The sequence below is a fragment of the Scyliorhinus canicula genome, chromosome 1, assembly GCF_902713615.1.
Source record: "Scyliorhinus canicula chromosome 1, sScyCan1.1, whole genome shotgun sequence".
Lineage (NCBI taxonomy): Eukaryota > Metazoa > Chordata > Chondrichthyes > Carcharhiniformes > Scyliorhinidae > Scyliorhinus > Scyliorhinus canicula.
The window spans coordinates 29,088,731-29,108,537 of record NC_052146.1 but is presented as its reverse complement, the minus strand read 5'-3'; the positions used below and the strand labels follow the sequence as shown (position 1 = coordinate 29,108,537).

At 44.2% G+C, this 19,807-nt stretch overlaps 1 protein-coding gene across 1 annotated transcript in view; it reads right to left on the bottom strand.

The window, feature by feature from the left end:
* LOC119978339 overlaps positions 1-19,807 on the bottom strand; it is a 63,267-nt gene that overhangs the window by 27,926 nt on the left and 15,534 nt on the right. Inside the window, exons 4-6 of the mRNA XM_038819910.1 lie at positions 7,333-7,348; positions 4,104-4,214; positions 2,905-3,060 (exon numbers count right to left, since the gene is read on the bottom strand). Coding sequence (XP_038675838.1) covers positions 2,905-3,060; positions 4,104-4,214; positions 7,333-7,348 — 283 coding nt within the window. The remainder of the gene's footprint in view (positions 1-2,904; positions 3,061-4,103; positions 4,215-7,332; positions 7,349-19,807) is intronic.

The window sequence follows — 19,807 nt, the reverse complement described above, 5'->3', positions numbered from 1 at the left end:
GCGAGTTCCAGGCACCCACTACCCTCTGTGTAAAAAACTTGCCTCGTACCTCCTCTAAACCTTGCCCCTCGCACCTTAACCTATGCCCCCTAGTAATTGACCCGTCTACCCTGGGGAAAAGCCTGTAACTATCCACTCTGTCTATGCCCCTCATAATTTTGTAGACCTCTATCAGGTCGCCCCTCAACCTCAGTCGTTCCAGTGAGAACAAACCGAGTTTATTCAACCGCTCCTCATAGCTAATGCCCTCCATCCCAGGCAACATCCTGGTAAATCTCTTCTGCACCCTCTCTAAAGCCTCCACATCCTTCTGGTAGTGTGGCGACCAGAATTGAACACTATACTCCAAGTGTGGCCTAACTAAGGTTCTATACAGCTGCAACATGACTTGCCAATTCTTAGACTCAATGCCCCGGCCAATGAAGGCAAGCATGCCGTATGCCTTCTTGTCTACCTTCTCCACCTGTGTTGCCCCTTTCAGTGACCTGTGGACCTGTACACCCAGATCTCTCTGACTGTCAATACTCTTGAGGGTTCTACCATTCACTGTATGTTGTACACTTGGAAATGCTATTTTTCTCAGAGAGTGACTCATGGGTGAACATGGGTTCCAGAAATGGTGGTTAAGACTTTTTTTAAACGTCTTAAGGAAAGAATGAGCTGAAAAAATGTGGATGCAGTGGTTAAGTCCCAAACTAGATGTTTGAGAGCCCCAGCAGTAAAGCACAAGGACGCCTGCTAACTGGGACAGAGCACAAGACCTCATTATCGGGCACTCTCATCAAGTATATCATTGGAACATTTTGAGAAGACAATTTCCACACGTTGAGACTAGAGTTTGAATCTGAGTCAGACACTAACCCATTAGATATGTCAGCTCACCCTGATGCAGTATCAGTAACTCCTGAGTCATAGAGTCACAGAGGTTTACTGCATGGAAACAGGCCATCGGCCCAGCTGGTACATACCACCCAGTTTCTACCACTAAACTAATCCCACTTGCCTGCATTTGGCCCATATCCCTCTATACCCACCCTGCCCATATAACTGTCTAACTGCTTTTTAAAGGACAGAATTGTACACACCTCTGCTACTGCCTCTGGCAGCCCGTTCCAGATGCTCACCACCCTCTGTGTGAAGAAACGTCCCCTCTGGTCTCTTTTGTATCTCTCTCCTCTCATCTTAAACCTATGCCCTCTAGTTCTAGACTCCTCTACCTTTGGGAAAAGATGTCGACTATCTACCTTATCGATGCTCCTCATTATTTTATATACCTTTGTAGATCACCCCTGAGTCTCCTAACTCCAGGGAAAAATGTCCGAGCCTATCCAACCTCTCTTTATAACTCAGACCATCAAATCCTGGTAGCATCCTTGTAAATCTCTTCTGCACTCTTCCTAGTTTAACAATATCCCATAAATAAGGTGACCAGAACTGAACACAGTATTCCATGTGGGGGCTTACCAATGTCTTGTACAACATCAACAAGACGTCCCAACTCCTGTACTCAGTATTCTGACCAATAAAACCTAGCATGCTGACTGCCTTCTTCACCACCCTGTCCACCTGCGACTCCACCTTCAAGGAGCTATGAACCTGTATTCCTAGATCTCCTTGTTCCGTAACTGTCTCCAACTCCCTACCATTAACTGAGTAGGTCCTGCCCTGATTTGATCTGCCAAAATGCATCACCTCACATTTATTCAAATTAAACTCCATCTGCCATTCATCAGCCCACTGGCCCAATTGGTCAAGATCCTGTAGCAATCTTATATAACCTTCTTCACTATCCACTGTGTCACCAATCTTGGTGTCATCTGCAAAATTACTAACCATGCCTCCTACATTCTCATCCAAATGATTTATATATATCATAAATAACAGTGGACCCAGCACCGATTCATGAGGCACACCGCTGGTCACAGGCCTCCAGTTTGAAAAACAACCCTCCACAACCACCCTTTGGCTTCGGTTGCCAAACCAATTTTGTATCCAACTGACTACCTCGCCCTGGAGTCCGTGAGATTTAACCTTCTGCAGCAACCTACCATGTGGTACCTTGTCAAAGACCTTGCTAAAGTCCATGTAAACAACACCGACCGCACTGCCCTCATCTACCTTCTTGGTTACCCCTTCAAAAAACGCAATCAAATTCGTGAGACATGGCTTTCCCCTTACAAAGCCATGCTGACTTTCCATAATTAGCCCTTGCTTGTCTAAATGCCTGTAGATCCTGACCCTCAGAATACCTTCTAACAACTTACTACAGAAGTAAGACTCACCGGTCAGTAGTTCCTGGGCTTATCCCTACAGCCCTTCCTAAACAAGGGCACAACATTTGCTACCCTCTAATCTTCAGGCACCTCTTCTGTGGCTGTCAATGATTTCAATATCTCAGCTGGCAATTTCCTCCCTAGCTTCCTGCAACGTCCTGGGATACATTTCATCAGGTCATGGGGATTTGTCTATCTTGATGCGCTTTTATACCTCCAGCACCTCCTTCTTTGTAAAATGTACACTCCTCAAGACATCACTTTTTATTTCCCCAACATTCGTGCCTTTCTCAAAAGTAAATACTGACAATATTCATTTAGGACCTTCCCCATTCCTTGTGGATCCGCACATACATGACCCTGTTTATCCTTAAGTGGCCCTACCCTCTCCCTAGTCACTCTTTTGCTCTTTATGTATCTGGAAATGCTCTTTGGACTCTCCTTTGCCTTATCTGCCAAGACAATCTCATGTCCCCTTTTTGCCCTCCTGATTTCTCTCTTAACTCAACTCTGACAAGCCCTATACTCTTCAATGGATCCACTTACACAGTATGCCCACTGCATATTGTGTAATTGTCTATTCACTCATGAAGTAGCAAAGAGATTTTTAAAAAACTACTTATTGACTGACCCGAGTTAGGAATGGCACCGTAAATTCTCTCTGTGCAACCCATTCTTCAGCTCCATCCGTTATTATGAGGGGCAGATTCTGACGCAGGTAATTCTGCAGAAAAACTTTTGGATCCACTCTGTGTAGAGATTCCACTTTTGGATATCTTTGGCACACCTAAACAAACAGATACATAAATACAAGACTTCAAAAAACTATTGTGCCAACTTAAAGCAGCAGCAGGGCATGTAATTTGCCATGATAAAAACAAACTTTTGTATACAATAGTTTTTCTTCAAAATCCATATAAAAGCACCAACTCTCACTACAGTATGGTTTGAAGATGGTAGGCATCCTTTAAGTAGTCATTATCTGTGCACAAAAAAAGTGAGTGCAGATAAACTACTCAATTGTGGTGCCCAGAATATTTCCAGCGCCTAATGTCCAGGCATATATATCTCCCAGTGCAAGCTCATCAGGCGTTAGAACACAATTGATTCCCCACCCCACCAAACTTGTGTGTGCAGGGAGGTGAATTATACTGTCCTAACTGCCCCCACTAATTGCAATGAGCTAACTCAGAAAAGACTGGGCAACATTTTGGTCTGTACCACACATTTGTATAATGTGCATCTAAGTCAGTGGGCCTTCATGAAAATTATGTTCTTCAAAAATTATTCAGACTTAGAAATAGTTTACCACAAATAAATCAAATTATGATTTGCGTTTTGCTACACTGGTGAGTTCATTACAAATAGAAAACATAAACTTCGATCAAAAGAGCTTTGTGTTTCTTAATTTCAACGTGCACATTGTGTTTTCATCAACAAAGTTCATTTCCATTATGTGTGATGTGAAGATGCCGGCGTTGGACTGGGGTGAGCACAGTAAGAAGTCTTACAACACCAGGTTAAAGACCAACAGGTTTGTTTAGAGTCACTAGCTTTCGGAGCGTAGCTCCTTCATCAGGTGACTCACACCAGGCTTTAATCTGGTGTGCAAGACTCCATTATGTCTGTCAGACAGTCCGTTTGGTAGACACAATTTGAGAGATGAGGGGGGACTCCTAACCCAGTCCTTTGATAACTTAATCCCAGCCTCAAGGGGGAACCTGAGCATCAATGTCATTTGAGGTATGAATGTATTGAATGCTCTGAAGTGGAAGTCCCACTCCAACTGTACAATTTTAGAAACGCTTGTCACACTGCTTCTGAACTCACACTGATGCAGTCTGCAAGCTGCAAAGACTCCAGGCCACTCTCAAAGTAATAAGGGTTCCTGATCAGGCAGTCACTGTTGGAGTACAACGTCCAGTCCCAGTAAGGCAGCAACTGAAGACAAGAGGAAATACGTTACCATTAGAAATTCTATATTATTATAACTTACCTCCAACTAAGAGTTCCACATCTCAGATTAGGTGAACAGGATTCCCTGTAAAAACAGGAACCTAGGTCTGCTGTGGAAAACACAAAACTGGAGCTGTGACTGATACCGTCATGTGCCTTGGACCTTGGCCATGATCCCCACACAACCATTTTGGGGTCATGATCCTGAATACCATAAATTGTGCAGGCCCAGAGCCAGGACCCCTGGCCAAGGTCTGTAGCTCAATTCACTGATACAAGCCTTAACTTGGAACCAAGATTTTAGTATTAAACTACAGTTGAAATCCCTAATACAGCATGAACAGGGTCAGGATCCCCTATCAGTATAGTGTGATCCAGAATCCCTGCTAATACTGGGCGAGGTGTCTGGCTGAAAGTCCTGTTGCCAGCACCAACTTGAGTGTCAAACCCGACCAACAGAAAATGCACAGTTTGTAACGGAGCTCCTGGTTTATAGTTCCCCCCCCCCTTTCTTTAAAAGCAGACCTCCAATTCTTGAAGAGTAATTTTTAAATAGTCTTCATTAAACTGCAGGCACACAACCCCAATATATTAAGTTACAATTTGGCCCTTCTGAAATCTGCATCATGATGTTGAAGATTAAAAACAGAAAATGTTGGAAACGTCGATCTGGCCATAAAGTATCTTTTCAGATTTTATTTCAGATTTTCAGCATTAACAGTAATTTGCTATTGTTGATAATAGTGATGTCTGTGATTGCTTGCATTCAGGACAGCGAGTCCAATTTAACTGCTTTGGGTAAGTTGCTAAGTGACCCAATACCTTGACTGATTTATGGATATAGTTGCTGGGCAAAGTATATCCTGAATCGAGTACAGTAACAACACAAGTAATATGTGAAAATCATATGCATTGCATGGGCCAAACCCCAATCTGGATCTATTTGACTAACAGATCACCTAACAGGATAGGATACACATCCCCAAAACTAAGCAAGGAAACCTTTTAATTTAATTTAATGTTTTCCCAATTAAGGGGCAATTTAGCGTGGCCAATCTACCTACCATGCACATTTTTGGGCTGTGGGGGTGAGACCCATGTAGTCACAGGGAGAATGTGCAAACTCCACACGGACAGTGGCCCCAGGGATCGAACCTGGGACCTCAGCGCATGAGGCAGCAGTGCTAACTACTGCTAAAGATGGGTGAGGACACTACCCTGATGAACTCCAGCAGTGATGTCCTAGAAATGAGATTAGCCACCAACAACCACAACCATATTTCTTTGTGCTAGGTTAGACTCCAATCAATGTGGGTTTTCTATGATTAATGCTGACTTCACTTTTGCCAGGGCTCCTTGATGGCACACTCAATCAAATGTTACCTTGATGTCATGCAGTCACTCTCACTGAGAGTAGTTCAGCTCTTTTGTCCATGTTTGAACCAAGGTGGCCCTGGTGAAACCCAGTGAGCAGGTTATTGCTGTGTAAGCGACGCTCGACACCTTCCATCACTTTGCTGATGATCAAGATTAGACTGATGGGGCTCTGATTGGCTGTATTGGATTGGGTCTGCTTTTTGTGAACAGGACATACCTGTAGCACAATGTCAGGTAGATGCCAGTGTTGCAGCTGTACTGGAACATCTTAGCAAGGGGCATAGCTAGTTCTGGAGTCCAAGTTAACTGGATCCTGGAACTGAAACAAAAACAAAATATTGGACAATTTCAGTAGGTCTGACAGCATCTGTGGCGAGAAAAGGGGGCTAAGGTTTCAAGTCTGGATGACTCTTTGAGACTTGAAAAGTTAGCTCCATTTTCTCTCCACAGATGCTGTCAGACCTGCTGAGATTGTCCCGTATTTTCTGTTTTTGTTTCTGGAGTACAAGTCTTCAGTACTATTGCCAGGATACTGTCAAGACCTCACAGCCTTCACAGTATCAAGATCTGGAATTGGGTATACAGAGGCACCATTTCTAACAGTGCAGGTGACATAGAATCATAGAATTTACAGTGCAGAAGGAGGCCATTCGGCCCATCGAGTCTGCACCAGCTCTTGGAAAGAGCACCCTACCAAGCCCACACCTCCACCCTATCCCCATAACCCAGTAACCCCACCCAACACTAAGGGCAATTTTGGGCACTAAGGGCAATTGAGCACGGCCAATCCACTTAACCTGCACGTCTTTGGACTGTGGGAGCAAACCAGAGCACCCGGAGGAAACCCACACACAGGGAGAATGTGCAGACTCCGCACAGACAGTGACCCAATGGCTCCGTACAGACAGTGACCCAGCAGGGAATCGAACCTGGGACCCTGGAGCTGTGAAGCAATTGTGCTACCATGCTGCGAAATTCAGAACTGTAGTAAAATTGAGAAGGATATTAGCACACCTCAGCATGACTGAAGTGATTCTCACATAGATAAATGGCAAGTGAAATAAAGTAGTGCTGACTGCACACAACATTGACTGTGAGAGTTGTGCCCTCCCTTGCGTCCAAAGTATAAATATTTATTTTTTTACTATTTGAAGTTCATGATAATTCTATATGAATGATTAAGCATTTTCTGTAACTTGTTCTGAAATATTGAGCATGTATTAAATATATTTAATCATATTCATGGGTCATGGTTAGTGAACAAGCCCGATTTCAATCTTGCAGCCACTGAGATGAAGGAGGGCCACTATCACTGGTGTAATTTGTGAGGTAGGATGAGATGAGGCAGTGATACAATCATTTCAAAGGCGGTTCATGAGCAGAGACCTGGGTGTGGGTGTACGTACACAAATATAAGGATGGAAGGGCAGGTTGGGAAGGCTGCATAAAAAAAAGGCATGCGGTTTGTTTGACTTTCACAACAAGGGCACGGAACACAAAAGAGTATGCAGAATCGCTCAAAAACACTGGTTAGGCCACAGCTGGAGTTTAGGAAAGATGTGACATTTAATTCAGAACCGAGCAGAATGCTCCATCTTGAAAAATTAACTTTGTAAAGCTCCCCTCACTTCAAACCGAGCCCCAAACCCAATGTGTGCTGGTCAAAATTAAAAACGAACACATTCCTTCATTTCTGAAGTTCCAGAAGTTGTTCAGTGGCCCTCACCCAGCAGGAGAGGAAACTGCAGAAAGTAGGAGTGCTTTCCCCTTCGAGGAATCAACTGTCCCCAAGTGTCCAGTACAGGGGGGAACAGGATCCAGTGGATCAAAGAACAATACAGTACAGGAACTGGCCCTTCAGCCCTCCAAGCCTGTACTGGACCATTTGCTGTCAGTTTAGGGCGGCTTGCTGCTACTCTTTGGATCCTTCTGTTAATCATTTCTCCCAACGCCGTGCGCCCACTGGGACATGGAAGTGTTTTGAGGGCCGGTTTGTGAAGGTAGTTACACACCGACCTGAATGAGCAGAGCCCGGCCACAGTAACTCAGCAATCTGGAGCCGGGGCGGCTGCACAGCAGCAGGCAGCCGAGCAGGAGGAGGCCGAGGCCGGCGGCGGCGCAGGCCGCCCTGGTACCGCGGCGGCCGGCTGCAGCCCGGGTGCGAGTGGCCGGAGAGCCGCAGCGGAGCAGTGGTTCCATCACCCGGCAGCAGCAGTCGGAGCCGGCGGCGGGCAGGAGGCGGCGGCGGTACAGCCTCTCGAACTCGCCGTCGAAATGGGAGAGCTTCCTGGAGAAGGACAGAGAGCGCAGCCCCGAGCAGCTCCTTCCCCGGCGAACCACCATCTCTGCCTCCCCCCCCCCCGCTCTGGGCCAAGGCCGCGGGCGTTGCTTCAAAGCGGAGGCGGGAGACACCCCGCAGCCCAAACAATGTGCAGGCAGGAAAGTGCTGCAGAGAATGCAAATTACTGTTATTACAAGTGATAATTATAATAACCCGCATTTATATAACACCTTAAAAATATTCAGAGCTATGGAGTTCAGAATTTCTTTGAATAGAATCCTTACAGTGCAGAAGGAGGCCATTCGGCCCATTGGCCCTGTACCGACTCTCTGAAAGAGCATCCTACCAAGGCCCATTCACCACCCACCTCGCCTGCCCATCTTTGGACTGTGGGAGGAAACCTATGCAGACATGGGGAGAAAGTGAAAACTCTACAGTCACCCAAGGCCAGAATTGAACCTGGGTCCTTGATGGTGTGAGGCAGCAGTGCTAACCACTGTGCCACCTTTATTATAAATCAGTCAAGATCTCATTGCGTGATGGAGCAGATGGCCTACCTCTATTTCTATGGATGCGATCTTCCCAAAAGGGAACAAAGGGAGCGTGTTTAGCCGCGTATTTCCCGGCACTTGCAATATTGAGAAACACATGGCTATTCAACGCTTTGAATAAGGGGTCTAAATGGTGAACACGCGGACAAGTCCCAACATAGTCCTGTTTTTTACAGCAGGGAGTTCCACTCACCCGAACTACCAGTTATAGCGAAAGATCGCAAATGGCGTCCCGATCTCCAAGGCCCACAAAAAAAATCCCTGACCTCCCCCCTGCCCGAATGCAACATGGGAGGGTCCCCAGCTGCACTCTCGCACCCCTAACACCCACAGCAGGAAACCCCAGCCCTATCACGTACATGCAAAAATTTGCTGATGACACCAAGATTGGTGGAGTAGTGGATGAGGTGGAGGGCTGTTGTGGGCTGCAAGGAGACATTGATAGGATGCAGAGCTGGGCCGAAATGGCAGATGGAGTTTAACACTGAAAAGTGCGAGGTGATTCATTTTGGTAGGAAAAATTTGAATGCGGATTACAGGGTTAATGGCAGGGTTCTGAGGAATGTGGAGGAACAGAGGGATCTTGGGGTTCATGTCCACAGATTTCTGAAGGTTGCCAGTCAAGTGGATAGAGCGTGTGAAGAAGGCCTATAGTGTGTTAGCGTTTATTAACAGGGGGCTTGAGTTTAAGAGCAGCGGGGTTATGCTGCAACTGTACATGGCCCTGGTGAGACCACATTTGGAGTATTGTGTGCAGTTCTGGTCACCTCATTGTTGGAAGGATGTGGAAGCATTGGAAAGGATGCAAAGGATATTTATCAGATGCTGCCTGGTTTGCAGGATAGGTCTTATGAGGAAAGGTTGAGGCAGCTAGGGCTTTTCTCTTTGGAGCGGAAGAGGATGAGAGGCGACTTAATAGAGGTTTATAAGATGATGAGGGGGCTAGATAGAGTGGACGTTCAGAGACTATTTCCTCGGGTGGATGTAGCTGTTACAAGGGAGCATAACTATAAGGTTCGGGGTGGGAGATATAGGAGGGATGTCCAAGGTAGGTTCTTTACTCAGAGAGTGGTTAGGGTGTGGAATGGACTGCCTGCTGTAATAGTGGAGTCGGACACTTTAGGAACTTTCAAGCGGTTATTGGATAGGCACATGGAGCACACCAGAATGACAGGGAGTGGGATAGCTTGATCTTGGTTTCGGACAAAGCTCGGCACAACATTGAAGGCGAAGGGCCTGTTCTGTGCTGTTCTATGTTCGATGAGACGTCACAGCACCTACTCCATGTGGACAAGCATCACATGCTGGATTAATCATTTTGGACATATAATTGTTTCATCTTCAAATTTACTTTTACACAACTTGAATGATTTGTCACACTTCTTTGACAAATTTCACAGACCCTTTCTCCACCATTCAATGGATGCAATAAGGTTGCCAAATTTGGTATGACTATCATATAATTAACTAGCCCCAGAAAATATCTGCGTACAGAGATATTCTGAGTTGTGGCACACTTCGTATTGCTTGAAACCTACTCTTGCTAAGATGTAATCTATGCTTGTCTCCCTTGTGACCCAAACACGCTACAGGGGTGTGAACTATTTCATATTTGTGTGTGTCTTTACCTGAACTCCATGCTTAACAGATATTGGAACATCTTTACCAACCTGTCAGGAGCCGAAATAAGTATGATCCAAACATTACTCCGTGAATTGCTTGAAAAATTTGGTTCATGACCCCTTGAAACATTCAGGGGATAAAGAAACACCAAATGACTTATCAGATATAACTTTGAAAAAATCAGGTTTCTTGACAACAGTTTGAACAAATCCTCCACATTTGTTAAAATGGATTACATTCCAGTATCTGACTTACCTTATGATCCCAGATCAAATTCTCAAGGATTTGCTAAGATCCACTTCGGGAACTGGATATCTAACTGAATTGGTTTATTCCTGGTTTGATTTATATACATACAATACAAATGACCACAAGAAGGTGCTATTGCAGAGTGTCAGGATTAAACATGAATATTATTTGTACGATAATAACCAATTATAAGACAGTTGATATGAATTCAAAGGGCATAGATTCTGCCTGACCAACCTCCTAAACGTTATTAAGGAAGAGGCAACCCAAGTGGAAAGTGGTAGATCAGAAAAGTAGGAAAAAATTAGGAAATCAGCCAATGAAGAGAGCTCGGGTTTAGGACCACTATTTTTAATTTACATGCGTTACATTATGATTGTTATAGATAGGGCAGCACTGTGGCGCAGTGGTTAGCACTGCTGCCTCACGGCGCCAAGGTCCCAGGTTTGACCCGGCTCTGGGCCACCGTCCGTGTGGAGTTTGCACATTCTCCCCCCATCTGCGTGAGTTTCACCCCCACAACCCAACGATATGCACATTAGGTGGATTGGCCACACTAAAATTGCCCCTTAATTGGGAAAAAAATAATAATTGGGTATTCTAAATTAATGTTAAAAAAATAAATTTGAACTTCCAGTTTATAGTTGAAAGGATAACACAAGATTTCATATTTTAAGATTTTTCTAAAATAAAAGACGATAAGCATGACAAACAAACACAATCTATGGAAGCGACTTGAGCTTTAGCCCATAAAACAGAACATTACACTTTCTCTATTAGCACAACTGAAAACACACTTCAAATAATTTTTAAAAAATTATTTGTTATATAATGCAGGCATCACTGGTAATGTCTGCATTTCTTACCCATCCCTAAATGTCCTCGAGAAGGTGGTGATGAGCTGCCTTCTTGAAGTGCTGCAGTCCATATAGTGTAGGTACACCCACAGTGCTGTTAGGGAGGGACATCCAGGACTGTGACCCAGTAACAGTGAAGGAACAGCAATATAATTCCAAGTCAGGGTGATTGAGGGGAATTTGAAGGTGGTGGTGTTCCGAAGCATCTGCTGCCCGTGTCCTACGTGGTCGAGATTAAGGGTTTGGAATGAGCTGTCGAAAGAACCTTGGTGAGTTGCTGAAGTGAATCTTGTAGATGGCGAACATTGCTACCATTGTGGTGGTGGAAGTGAATATTGAAGGTGGTGGATGGGTGAAAAGCAAATGGGTTGCTTTGTCTTGGATGGTGTCGAGCTTCTTGAATGTTGTTGGAGCTGCATTAAAGTTATACTTTACACATTCCTTTAAGTGGACAGTAGACTCAGGCTAGGAATCAATCATCTCAGAAATGTTTTTTTACAGTGAGGTCTTTGCCCACCTCCCCCCACCGAGTCTTTGCCCACCACCCCCAGAATTTCTTTCTTTAGGGGACTTCAGGTGACGACGGGCGGGAGGCAGCCGCACATTGGAGGGCTCCCGTTCGGGAACAGCATTTTCGGGGTTTGACGCCCGGTCCCAGGGGCAACAGAGGCGGCAAAAGCAGGGAGAAGGCACGGTGAAGGGAAATGTCAAAAATAAGTAAAAAAACGACCGCGGAAAAAGCGGCTGAAAGTCCGTCGGGGAGTGGAAAGGTCACCACGGGGATGTCAAGAAAAGTGGTGGCTGGGGACCAAGGGAGGCTGCATTTCCCACGGCTGAAGAAATGACTAAGTCGATGGCAGCGGAACTCGAAAGGCAGTTCACAAAACACATGGAGGCAATGAGGAAGGAGATGGAGGGGCGTTATTGAAAGTGCTGGTGGAGGAGGCGATTGCCCCGGTGAGGGCGGCGGTATTGAACGCAGTGGCGGAGGTACGGGAACAATGCAAGGCGCTGAAGGAAGTGGAAGAGACATTGTTGCAGAACAGCGATCAACTTACCTCGATGGGGAAGGAGATGCGGAAGGTGATAGAGATCAACGAGGATCTGTGAGCCAAAATGGATGACTTGGAAAACTGATTCAGGCACAGAATCTGAGGATTGTGGGTCTGCCCGAAGGAGTGGAAGGCCCGAGGCCGACTGAGTATTTTGCCACAATGTTGGCGAAGCTATTGGGGGAGGGGGATGATCCCTCCCGATATGAACTGGATCGGGCTCATCGGTCGTGGAGGCCTGTACCAAAGGAGAGTGAGCCGCCAAGAGTAGTGACTGTGTTTTCGTAGGTACAGTGTGAAGGAGAAGGTCCTGTGCTGGGCAAAGCAGAAGCGGGTGGTGCAGTGGGCTGGAGCTGGTATACGCATATATCAGGACTTTACGGTGGAGCTGGCAAGGAGGTGGGCTGCCTTCAGCCGGGTGAAGAAGGCGCTGTACATCAGTAAGGTGCAGTGTGGCATAGTATATCCAGCTCAGTTGAGGGTGATCTACAAACCCAAGGACTTTTATTTCGGGACAGCGGAAGCAGCGGAGGAGTTTGCGAAGGCAGAAGGACTGTGGCTGAATTAAAAAGTGGTCATGTACCGCTGTAGCCTCATGTAATTGTATTTTTTCACTGCGTGCTAGTGTGTGTGTTAAATGAGCCAACATTGTATATACTTGGACAAGGGAAGAGAGGGGGCTTTCACTTGCATTGAAGGTTCTTTGGAGCTTGGGTGTGTATGTGGGGTTTGTGTGCTAAAGGGAAATTCTTGGTTTTCCTGGGACCGGGAAAGGGGGAAAGAGACCCAGGCAGTGACCTCCACGCTGGCCAGTTTAAGCCGGCCAGTGAACGGGAGTGAGGTGGGGGGAGGGGCTGCGGCCATCGGAGCCTGGCAGAACAGGGCCCGATGAGTCTAGCCGGGGTGGAAAGTTGGGGGGAAGGAACAGAGGTTGGGGGGAGGAATTTTGTAAGAGGAAGTGGAGGGGTGAGTCGGGGGGGGGGGGTGTTTACAATTCATGGGTGTAATTTACGGTACTCTTTCGGGGATTGTATGGCATTGAATGTGGGGGGGGGGGGGGGGGGGTGGACTCTATAGGTCAATGGTGACCATAGGCGATTCCTGATTCCTTTTTCTTTTTTTCCTTTGTCCCACCGAGGGAGGGTTTGTTTTATTTGATGCTTATATTGTCAGGTGGGCCGTTGTTTGGAGTGGTGGGAGGATGGGATCGTTGTTGCTAAGGGGATTGAATGATTGAATTTGTCTTTGTTACTGTTTACTGCTTGTTGGTGGGGTGTAAATTCTGAAGAAAACGTGAAAATGGAGAATAAAAATATTTTACAAAACAAAACAAATTTCTTACTTTAGATTCGGTGGATCTTCCAGCTTCATTTCATTCCTCATGAATTCAATCAGTGTGTGAGCTGCTACCTACAGTCCTGCCCGGTGAACCACAGCGTCTTGCTGCCTATAGCTCATTTTCTTCTCCCAGATCCCTGCACACCACAGGCACAATATTCTGAGAAAATGGCAAAGTATAATTTCCGGCCGTAAATCGGCGCGATTCCCACCGGTGCCGACAGCGGGATCTGGTTCACAGTCTTTAGGCACTTCGACATTTTTTTACCCACGTGAAAAACACTGCACCTGAGGTGCAAAGCATCTGATTTGCCCGCCCCAGGGGGGTTCATCTGAGCACTGTAACCAGGAGGGCACTGCATTTAAATGGCTCCATAGCACTCACTCCATTCAAACCTGGAGGATGGCAGCGGGAAAACCAGCTCCAAGATTCTCGAAGGGGGCCCTGATAAATTGTTGGGTATGGTGGAGGAAAGGTGGACAACCATCTACCCACGTATTGGCAGACGGTTCCTGAGCAATTTGACAAATCCCGCCTGCGAGGTGGTGGCAGCAGTAGGTGCTGCCAACAGTATGACTAGGAGGACAGGGTTCAATGACAAAAAGAGATGAATAACCTAAGATGGCGCCGGAGCTTAGCGACTCTCTGCGAGCTCTCTCACCCAGACCCTTTTCTTTTATCTCTTATCTCGGTTCAATATACTTTGTCGATTATCTTTTTGTCTACTGTGTACCTATTGTGCTTGGCCGCAGAAAAATACTTTGGTACATGTGACAATGAATCAAGCAATCAGCAAGGGTGGGTGCCCCTATCTTCCTTGGCATTTCATACGTCCACCTCCAAGACTGTCACCATTAACCCACTCACTGCCACCTCACAGGTTCTCAGCACCCGACCTCCCATCATCATCATTCATAACCCCCCTCCACAAACACACAGGCATTTCCGTTCAGGACCCCTTTCTGCCTAGGCACGATGCCCACAAATGCCAGTTTTCCTTGACCTCTGACACATCAGGCTCAGTGTACCCTTTGGTTTCCTGTCTATATCAGGTGTAGGGGGGGGGGGGGGGGGGGGGAGAAAATCGGCAGGGGCATGCCTGAACAGTACCTTTGGGATTCCCTTCAAGGAAAGGGCAATGGAGCTCACAGGGAGATGCAGAGGTGAGCCTGCACCAACAGCGATGTTGATCTGTGGCAAAAAAGTGAGGAGGCACTTGTTATGAGCCAGGGTTTAGAGAACACCAAAGTATACGATGGAGTTCACCTGACTTTGGTTCCGAGGAGCACAAGGCACTACTTTTCAGGTGTTATTCAACAGTGGCGTTAAGCACATTTAAACAAAACAAAGTGTATTCTACAAATTCAGTTGACATTTTTATAAACAACTACATTATCAACTACAAACAAAAAAATCCCCCACACAGCTACAGTTCTCTATATATATTACCTTTAATAACTTCCCTTTCAACTTTTTCAATTTGAAAACAACAGCCACTAAACCAGGAAAACCCTTTTTAACAAAACAGTAGGTTTGAATTCTTTCCAGAAAACAGTTATCACTTTTAAATTATCAAGTGATCTGGACACCTTTTAACATGCAGAGAGAGAAAGAGACAAGAGAAGCCTTCTTTGTCTGAATCCAGATTCCAACTGTGTAAACCAAAAGTAAAACTCAGAGCCACAGCCAGCTCCCAGCTCAAAACGAAAGTAAAACCCACAGTCCAGCTCCATCCACAAAATGACATCACTGAAGCCATTTGATAAACATACATTTCTTAAAGGGACACTCCCATGACACCTCCCCCCCAAGAAAAAAAATAAACCATCAACTTCAAAGATGGTTTAACTTTTCACCTTTACACTTTCATTTAAGAAAAATTGACAAGAAATATACTTTCTTAAACAAAAACAAAATACGCCAACATTTATAATAACACAGTCCATTTTAGTTCTTCTTCCTGCAACTGGAATCCCTCTTGATTGACAGTCTCTTTGGACAAGAACATCTCTGCACGATCCATCCATTTATCTACGCCTCAGCACTTTTCTTTAAGGTCAGGTACTTTAGTTCAATCCGATCACAGAGCCTCTTGTAATTCTCCAACACATAAGCATTGGTTAACACAGCCTTTAGGCCTTCAAATGCCTGTTGACACTTCACCGTCCACTGAAATTTGCTACGCTTCTTCAGCAAGTCCGTCAGTGGAGCGACCACGCTGCTGAAATTTGGAACAAATTTTCGGTAAAATCTACCCATGCCATTATTTCCCTTTGTGTCGAGGGTCTCAGAAACTCCCCAATAACTTTTGTTTTCACATCCCGTGGGACCATTCAACCCTGTCCGATTGTATGGCCAAGGAATGTAACTTGGACTTTTCTAAATTCACTTTTGGCTAGGTTTATCACCAAACCCGCCTCCTGAAGTCGATCGAATAACCCCATCAGATGTTTCAAATGTTCTTTCCATGTCTGACTAAAAAATCACCAGATTGTCGATGTATACCGCATAATTGGGTAATCCTGAAACAACTTGGTTAGTTAACCGTTGAAATGCGGCTGGGGCATTTTTCATGCCAAATGGCATAACTTTGAATTGATATATACCATCTGGAGTCACAAAAGCTGAAATCTCCTTCGCCCTTTCGGATAAAGGTACCTGCCAGTAACGTTTAAGTAAATCCAGTTTAGAAACAAAAGCGGATTGTCCCACCTTCTCAATGCAATCCTCCAAGCGTGGGATCGGATAAGAGTCTGTTCTTGTAACTGTATTAACCCTTCCAAAGTCCACACACAATCGTTGGGTACCATCCGGTTTTGGTACCATCACTATGGGTGAGCTCCATTGGTTGCAACCCACTTCAATTATGCCATTTTTAAGCATACTTTCAATTTCTTTGTTCACCTGTGCCAATTTTATAAGGTTAAGTCTACACAGATTTTGTTTAATTGGAACAGCATTTCCCACATCCACATCATGTATAGCCATTTTAGTACGCCCCAACATATCTCCACAAACTTGTGCATGTGATATTAATAACTCTTTCAGGTCAGTTTGTTTTTCCTCTGGAAGGTTAGTCAACAATTTATCCCAATTTTTAGGACATCCTCATTATCTAATTTAAGTTGAGGAATGTCAAATTCAGAGTCATCTGGATTTGGTTCTTCACTTAAGTTAGAATCACTAAAACCTCCTCCTGGTGCTCTCCTTCCTTTTCAAAGTACCTTTTAAGCATATTCACATGACACACGGTGAGTTTTCCTTCTATTTGGCGTTCTTACCACATAATTCACCTCACTTAATTTCCTTTCAATCTGATATGATCAACAAACCTTGCTTTTAAAGCGTCACCTACAACTGGTAACAATACTAAAACTTTATCTCCACTGGCAAAACTACAACCTTTTACTTTCTTGTCCGCTACCCGTTTCATCACATGTTGTGCAACTTTTAAATGTTGTCTCGCCAATTCGCCTGTTCTATTTAATTGTTCCCTAAAATTTGACACGTAATCCAATAAGGTAAGTTGCGACTGCTCACTCACCAATTTCTGCTTAATCAATTTAAATGGTCCTCTTACCTCATGACCAAACATTAGTTCAAAAGGACTGATTTTGGTTGACTCATTAGCTGCATCCCTAATTGCAAACAGTACAAATGGAATTCCTTTATCCCAATCCTCTGGATAATCTTAACTATAAGCCCTCAACATTGTCTTTAACATCTGATACCACCTTTCTAACGCTCCCTGCGATTCTGGATGGTACGCAGTTGATTGAAATTGTTTTACTCCTAAGCTATCCATAACTTTTTTGAATAACCTTGAGGTAAAATTTGATCCCTGATCCAATTGTATTTCTGTGGGTAGTCCATTTCTAGTAAAGATTTCCGTAACTCCTCCACAATCTTTTTAGCTGTAATATTGCATACGGGAATGGCCTCTGGAAACCTAGTCGACACATCATTATAGTCAAAAGATATTGATTCCCACTTTTCGTTTTAGGAAGCGGTTCTACGCAATCAATTAAGACCCCTGAAAAAAGGTTCCTCAAATGCTGGAATGGGTGTTAAGGGCGCTGGTTTTATCACCACTTGAGGTTTCCCTATCACTTGACATGTGTGACATGATCAACAAAATTTAACAACATCTTTATGTAGTCCAAGCCAATAAAAATGTTTTTGTATTTTAGCTTGAGTTTTCCTTACTCCCAAATGACCTACTGCTACCTCATGTGCTACTCTCAACACCTCCTTTCTGTACCCTACTGGCAATACCACTTGATGAACTTCTGCTCACTTTTCATCTATCTGCACATGTAAAGGTCCCCATTTTCTCATCAAGACATCATTTTTAAGGTAATAACATTCTGGTATACACTCTGATTCCTCTTCCGTGTATGCTTTCTGATACATGTTTTATTTTTATATCTTTCTGTTGTAACGCCACCATTCTCCCTGAACTAAAAAATATCCACCTCATCCTCCACCTGTTCTTGTTCTTTTCCAACCATCTGATCAAAAATCTTTTCTGATAATTGAACTTCAACTTTATCTTCGCTCTTTGATTTCTCCTCTTGTCTTAACCTGTGACTTTGCGATCTTGCTACCACACAATCCGGAAAAATCTCAGGATATTCGTCCTTCAACACTTCAGTTGTCTGATTTTCCACTGGCTTATCAATTACAGTATGCATCACTCCCACCTGCAATCCAGCTATATCATTATCCAAGATAAACAAGATAATTTCTCTATTACTCCTACTCCCACTTCACCACTCTTCACTGGACTTTCCAACCTTACCTTATATAATGGAACACTCTTCTCACCCTGAATTCCACATTTTAACACCTTTTCTGGCAAATATTCCTGCCAAACTACATAACTCCTCATCTCTTACCATCAAAGATTGACTAGCTCCTGTATCTCTTAAAATTCTGACTTCTTTACCTACTCCTCCTGGTACACGAGTAAACTTCACCCACACAAGTAAATTATTTAAAGAGATCTGGCGCCTTCTTATCAATCACCTCTTGATCAGGCTGTACAATCTTTTGCACCTCCTTCACTTCGCTTGGGCTTTCCTTTACCACTTTAACAAACCCTACTGGCTTATCCTGTTTTACCACATCAGCATTCCCAGTGCTTTTCTTCAACTCACAACACTGTGATTTTACATGGCTTCGTTTATTACTGTAAAATCATCTGAAACCTTTCATTTCTATTCCACCCTCTTGGATTTATTTTTTAATCTGAGGTACACTCTCCTTATTATCTCCCATCAGAACCCCTTTATCACTTCAGTATTTCTATTTACCCCAGTTTCTATCTCTCACAGGCTGAAATTGATGTTGGAAACCAAACTTTCATTTATGAACTAATTCAGAGTCATATGCCATTTCTGCTGCTAATCTCGCAGTTTTAAGCCTCTGCTCTTGCACATGAGTTCTCACTACATTAGGAATTGCATTTTTAAACTCCTTCAAAATGATCATTTCTCTCAGAGCTTCATATGTTTGGACTATTTTCAAAGCCCTTATCCACCTATCAAAATTACTCTGTTTCATCCTTTCAAACTCCATGTATGCTTGACCAGGTTATTTTCTTAAATTTCTAACACTTTATCTGTAGGCTTCAGGCACTAATTCATATGCACCCAAGATGTATTTTTTCACCACCTCATATGTCCCAGATACCTCCTCTGATAGTGATGTAAACACTTCACTAGCTCTACCTACCAACTTTGTTTGAATCAGTAATACCCACATGCCCTGTGGCCATTTCATTTGTTTAGCTACCTTCTCAAATGAAATGAAAAAGGCTTCTACCTCCTTATCAAACCTTGGCAATGTTTGGACATATTAAATAGATCCCCACCTTCGACTATGATGCTCATGCTCACTATCCTAAAACTATGTTTCTCTTTACTTCCACCAATTTTACCTGACTATCATGTTTCATGGCCATTTTCTGAAGTTCAAAGTCTCTCTCTTTTTCTTTTTCCCTGATCTGTACCTCTCTTTCTCTTTCTTTTTGTTCTACTAGGGCTATTCTTTCTTTTTCCCCTCATTTTGTATTCAAGCTGCTTTAATTCTTTTTCATGTTCAAGTTGATTGATCTGTAATTGAATTCTTGTCATTTCCAAAGATTCCAACTGTGTCTCAGGCAATTTCAAATGCTCAGCAACCACCAAAATTACCTCCTCCTTTGGTATTTTGTCAGGTAATGTTCACTGCAATGTTTTGCCAAAT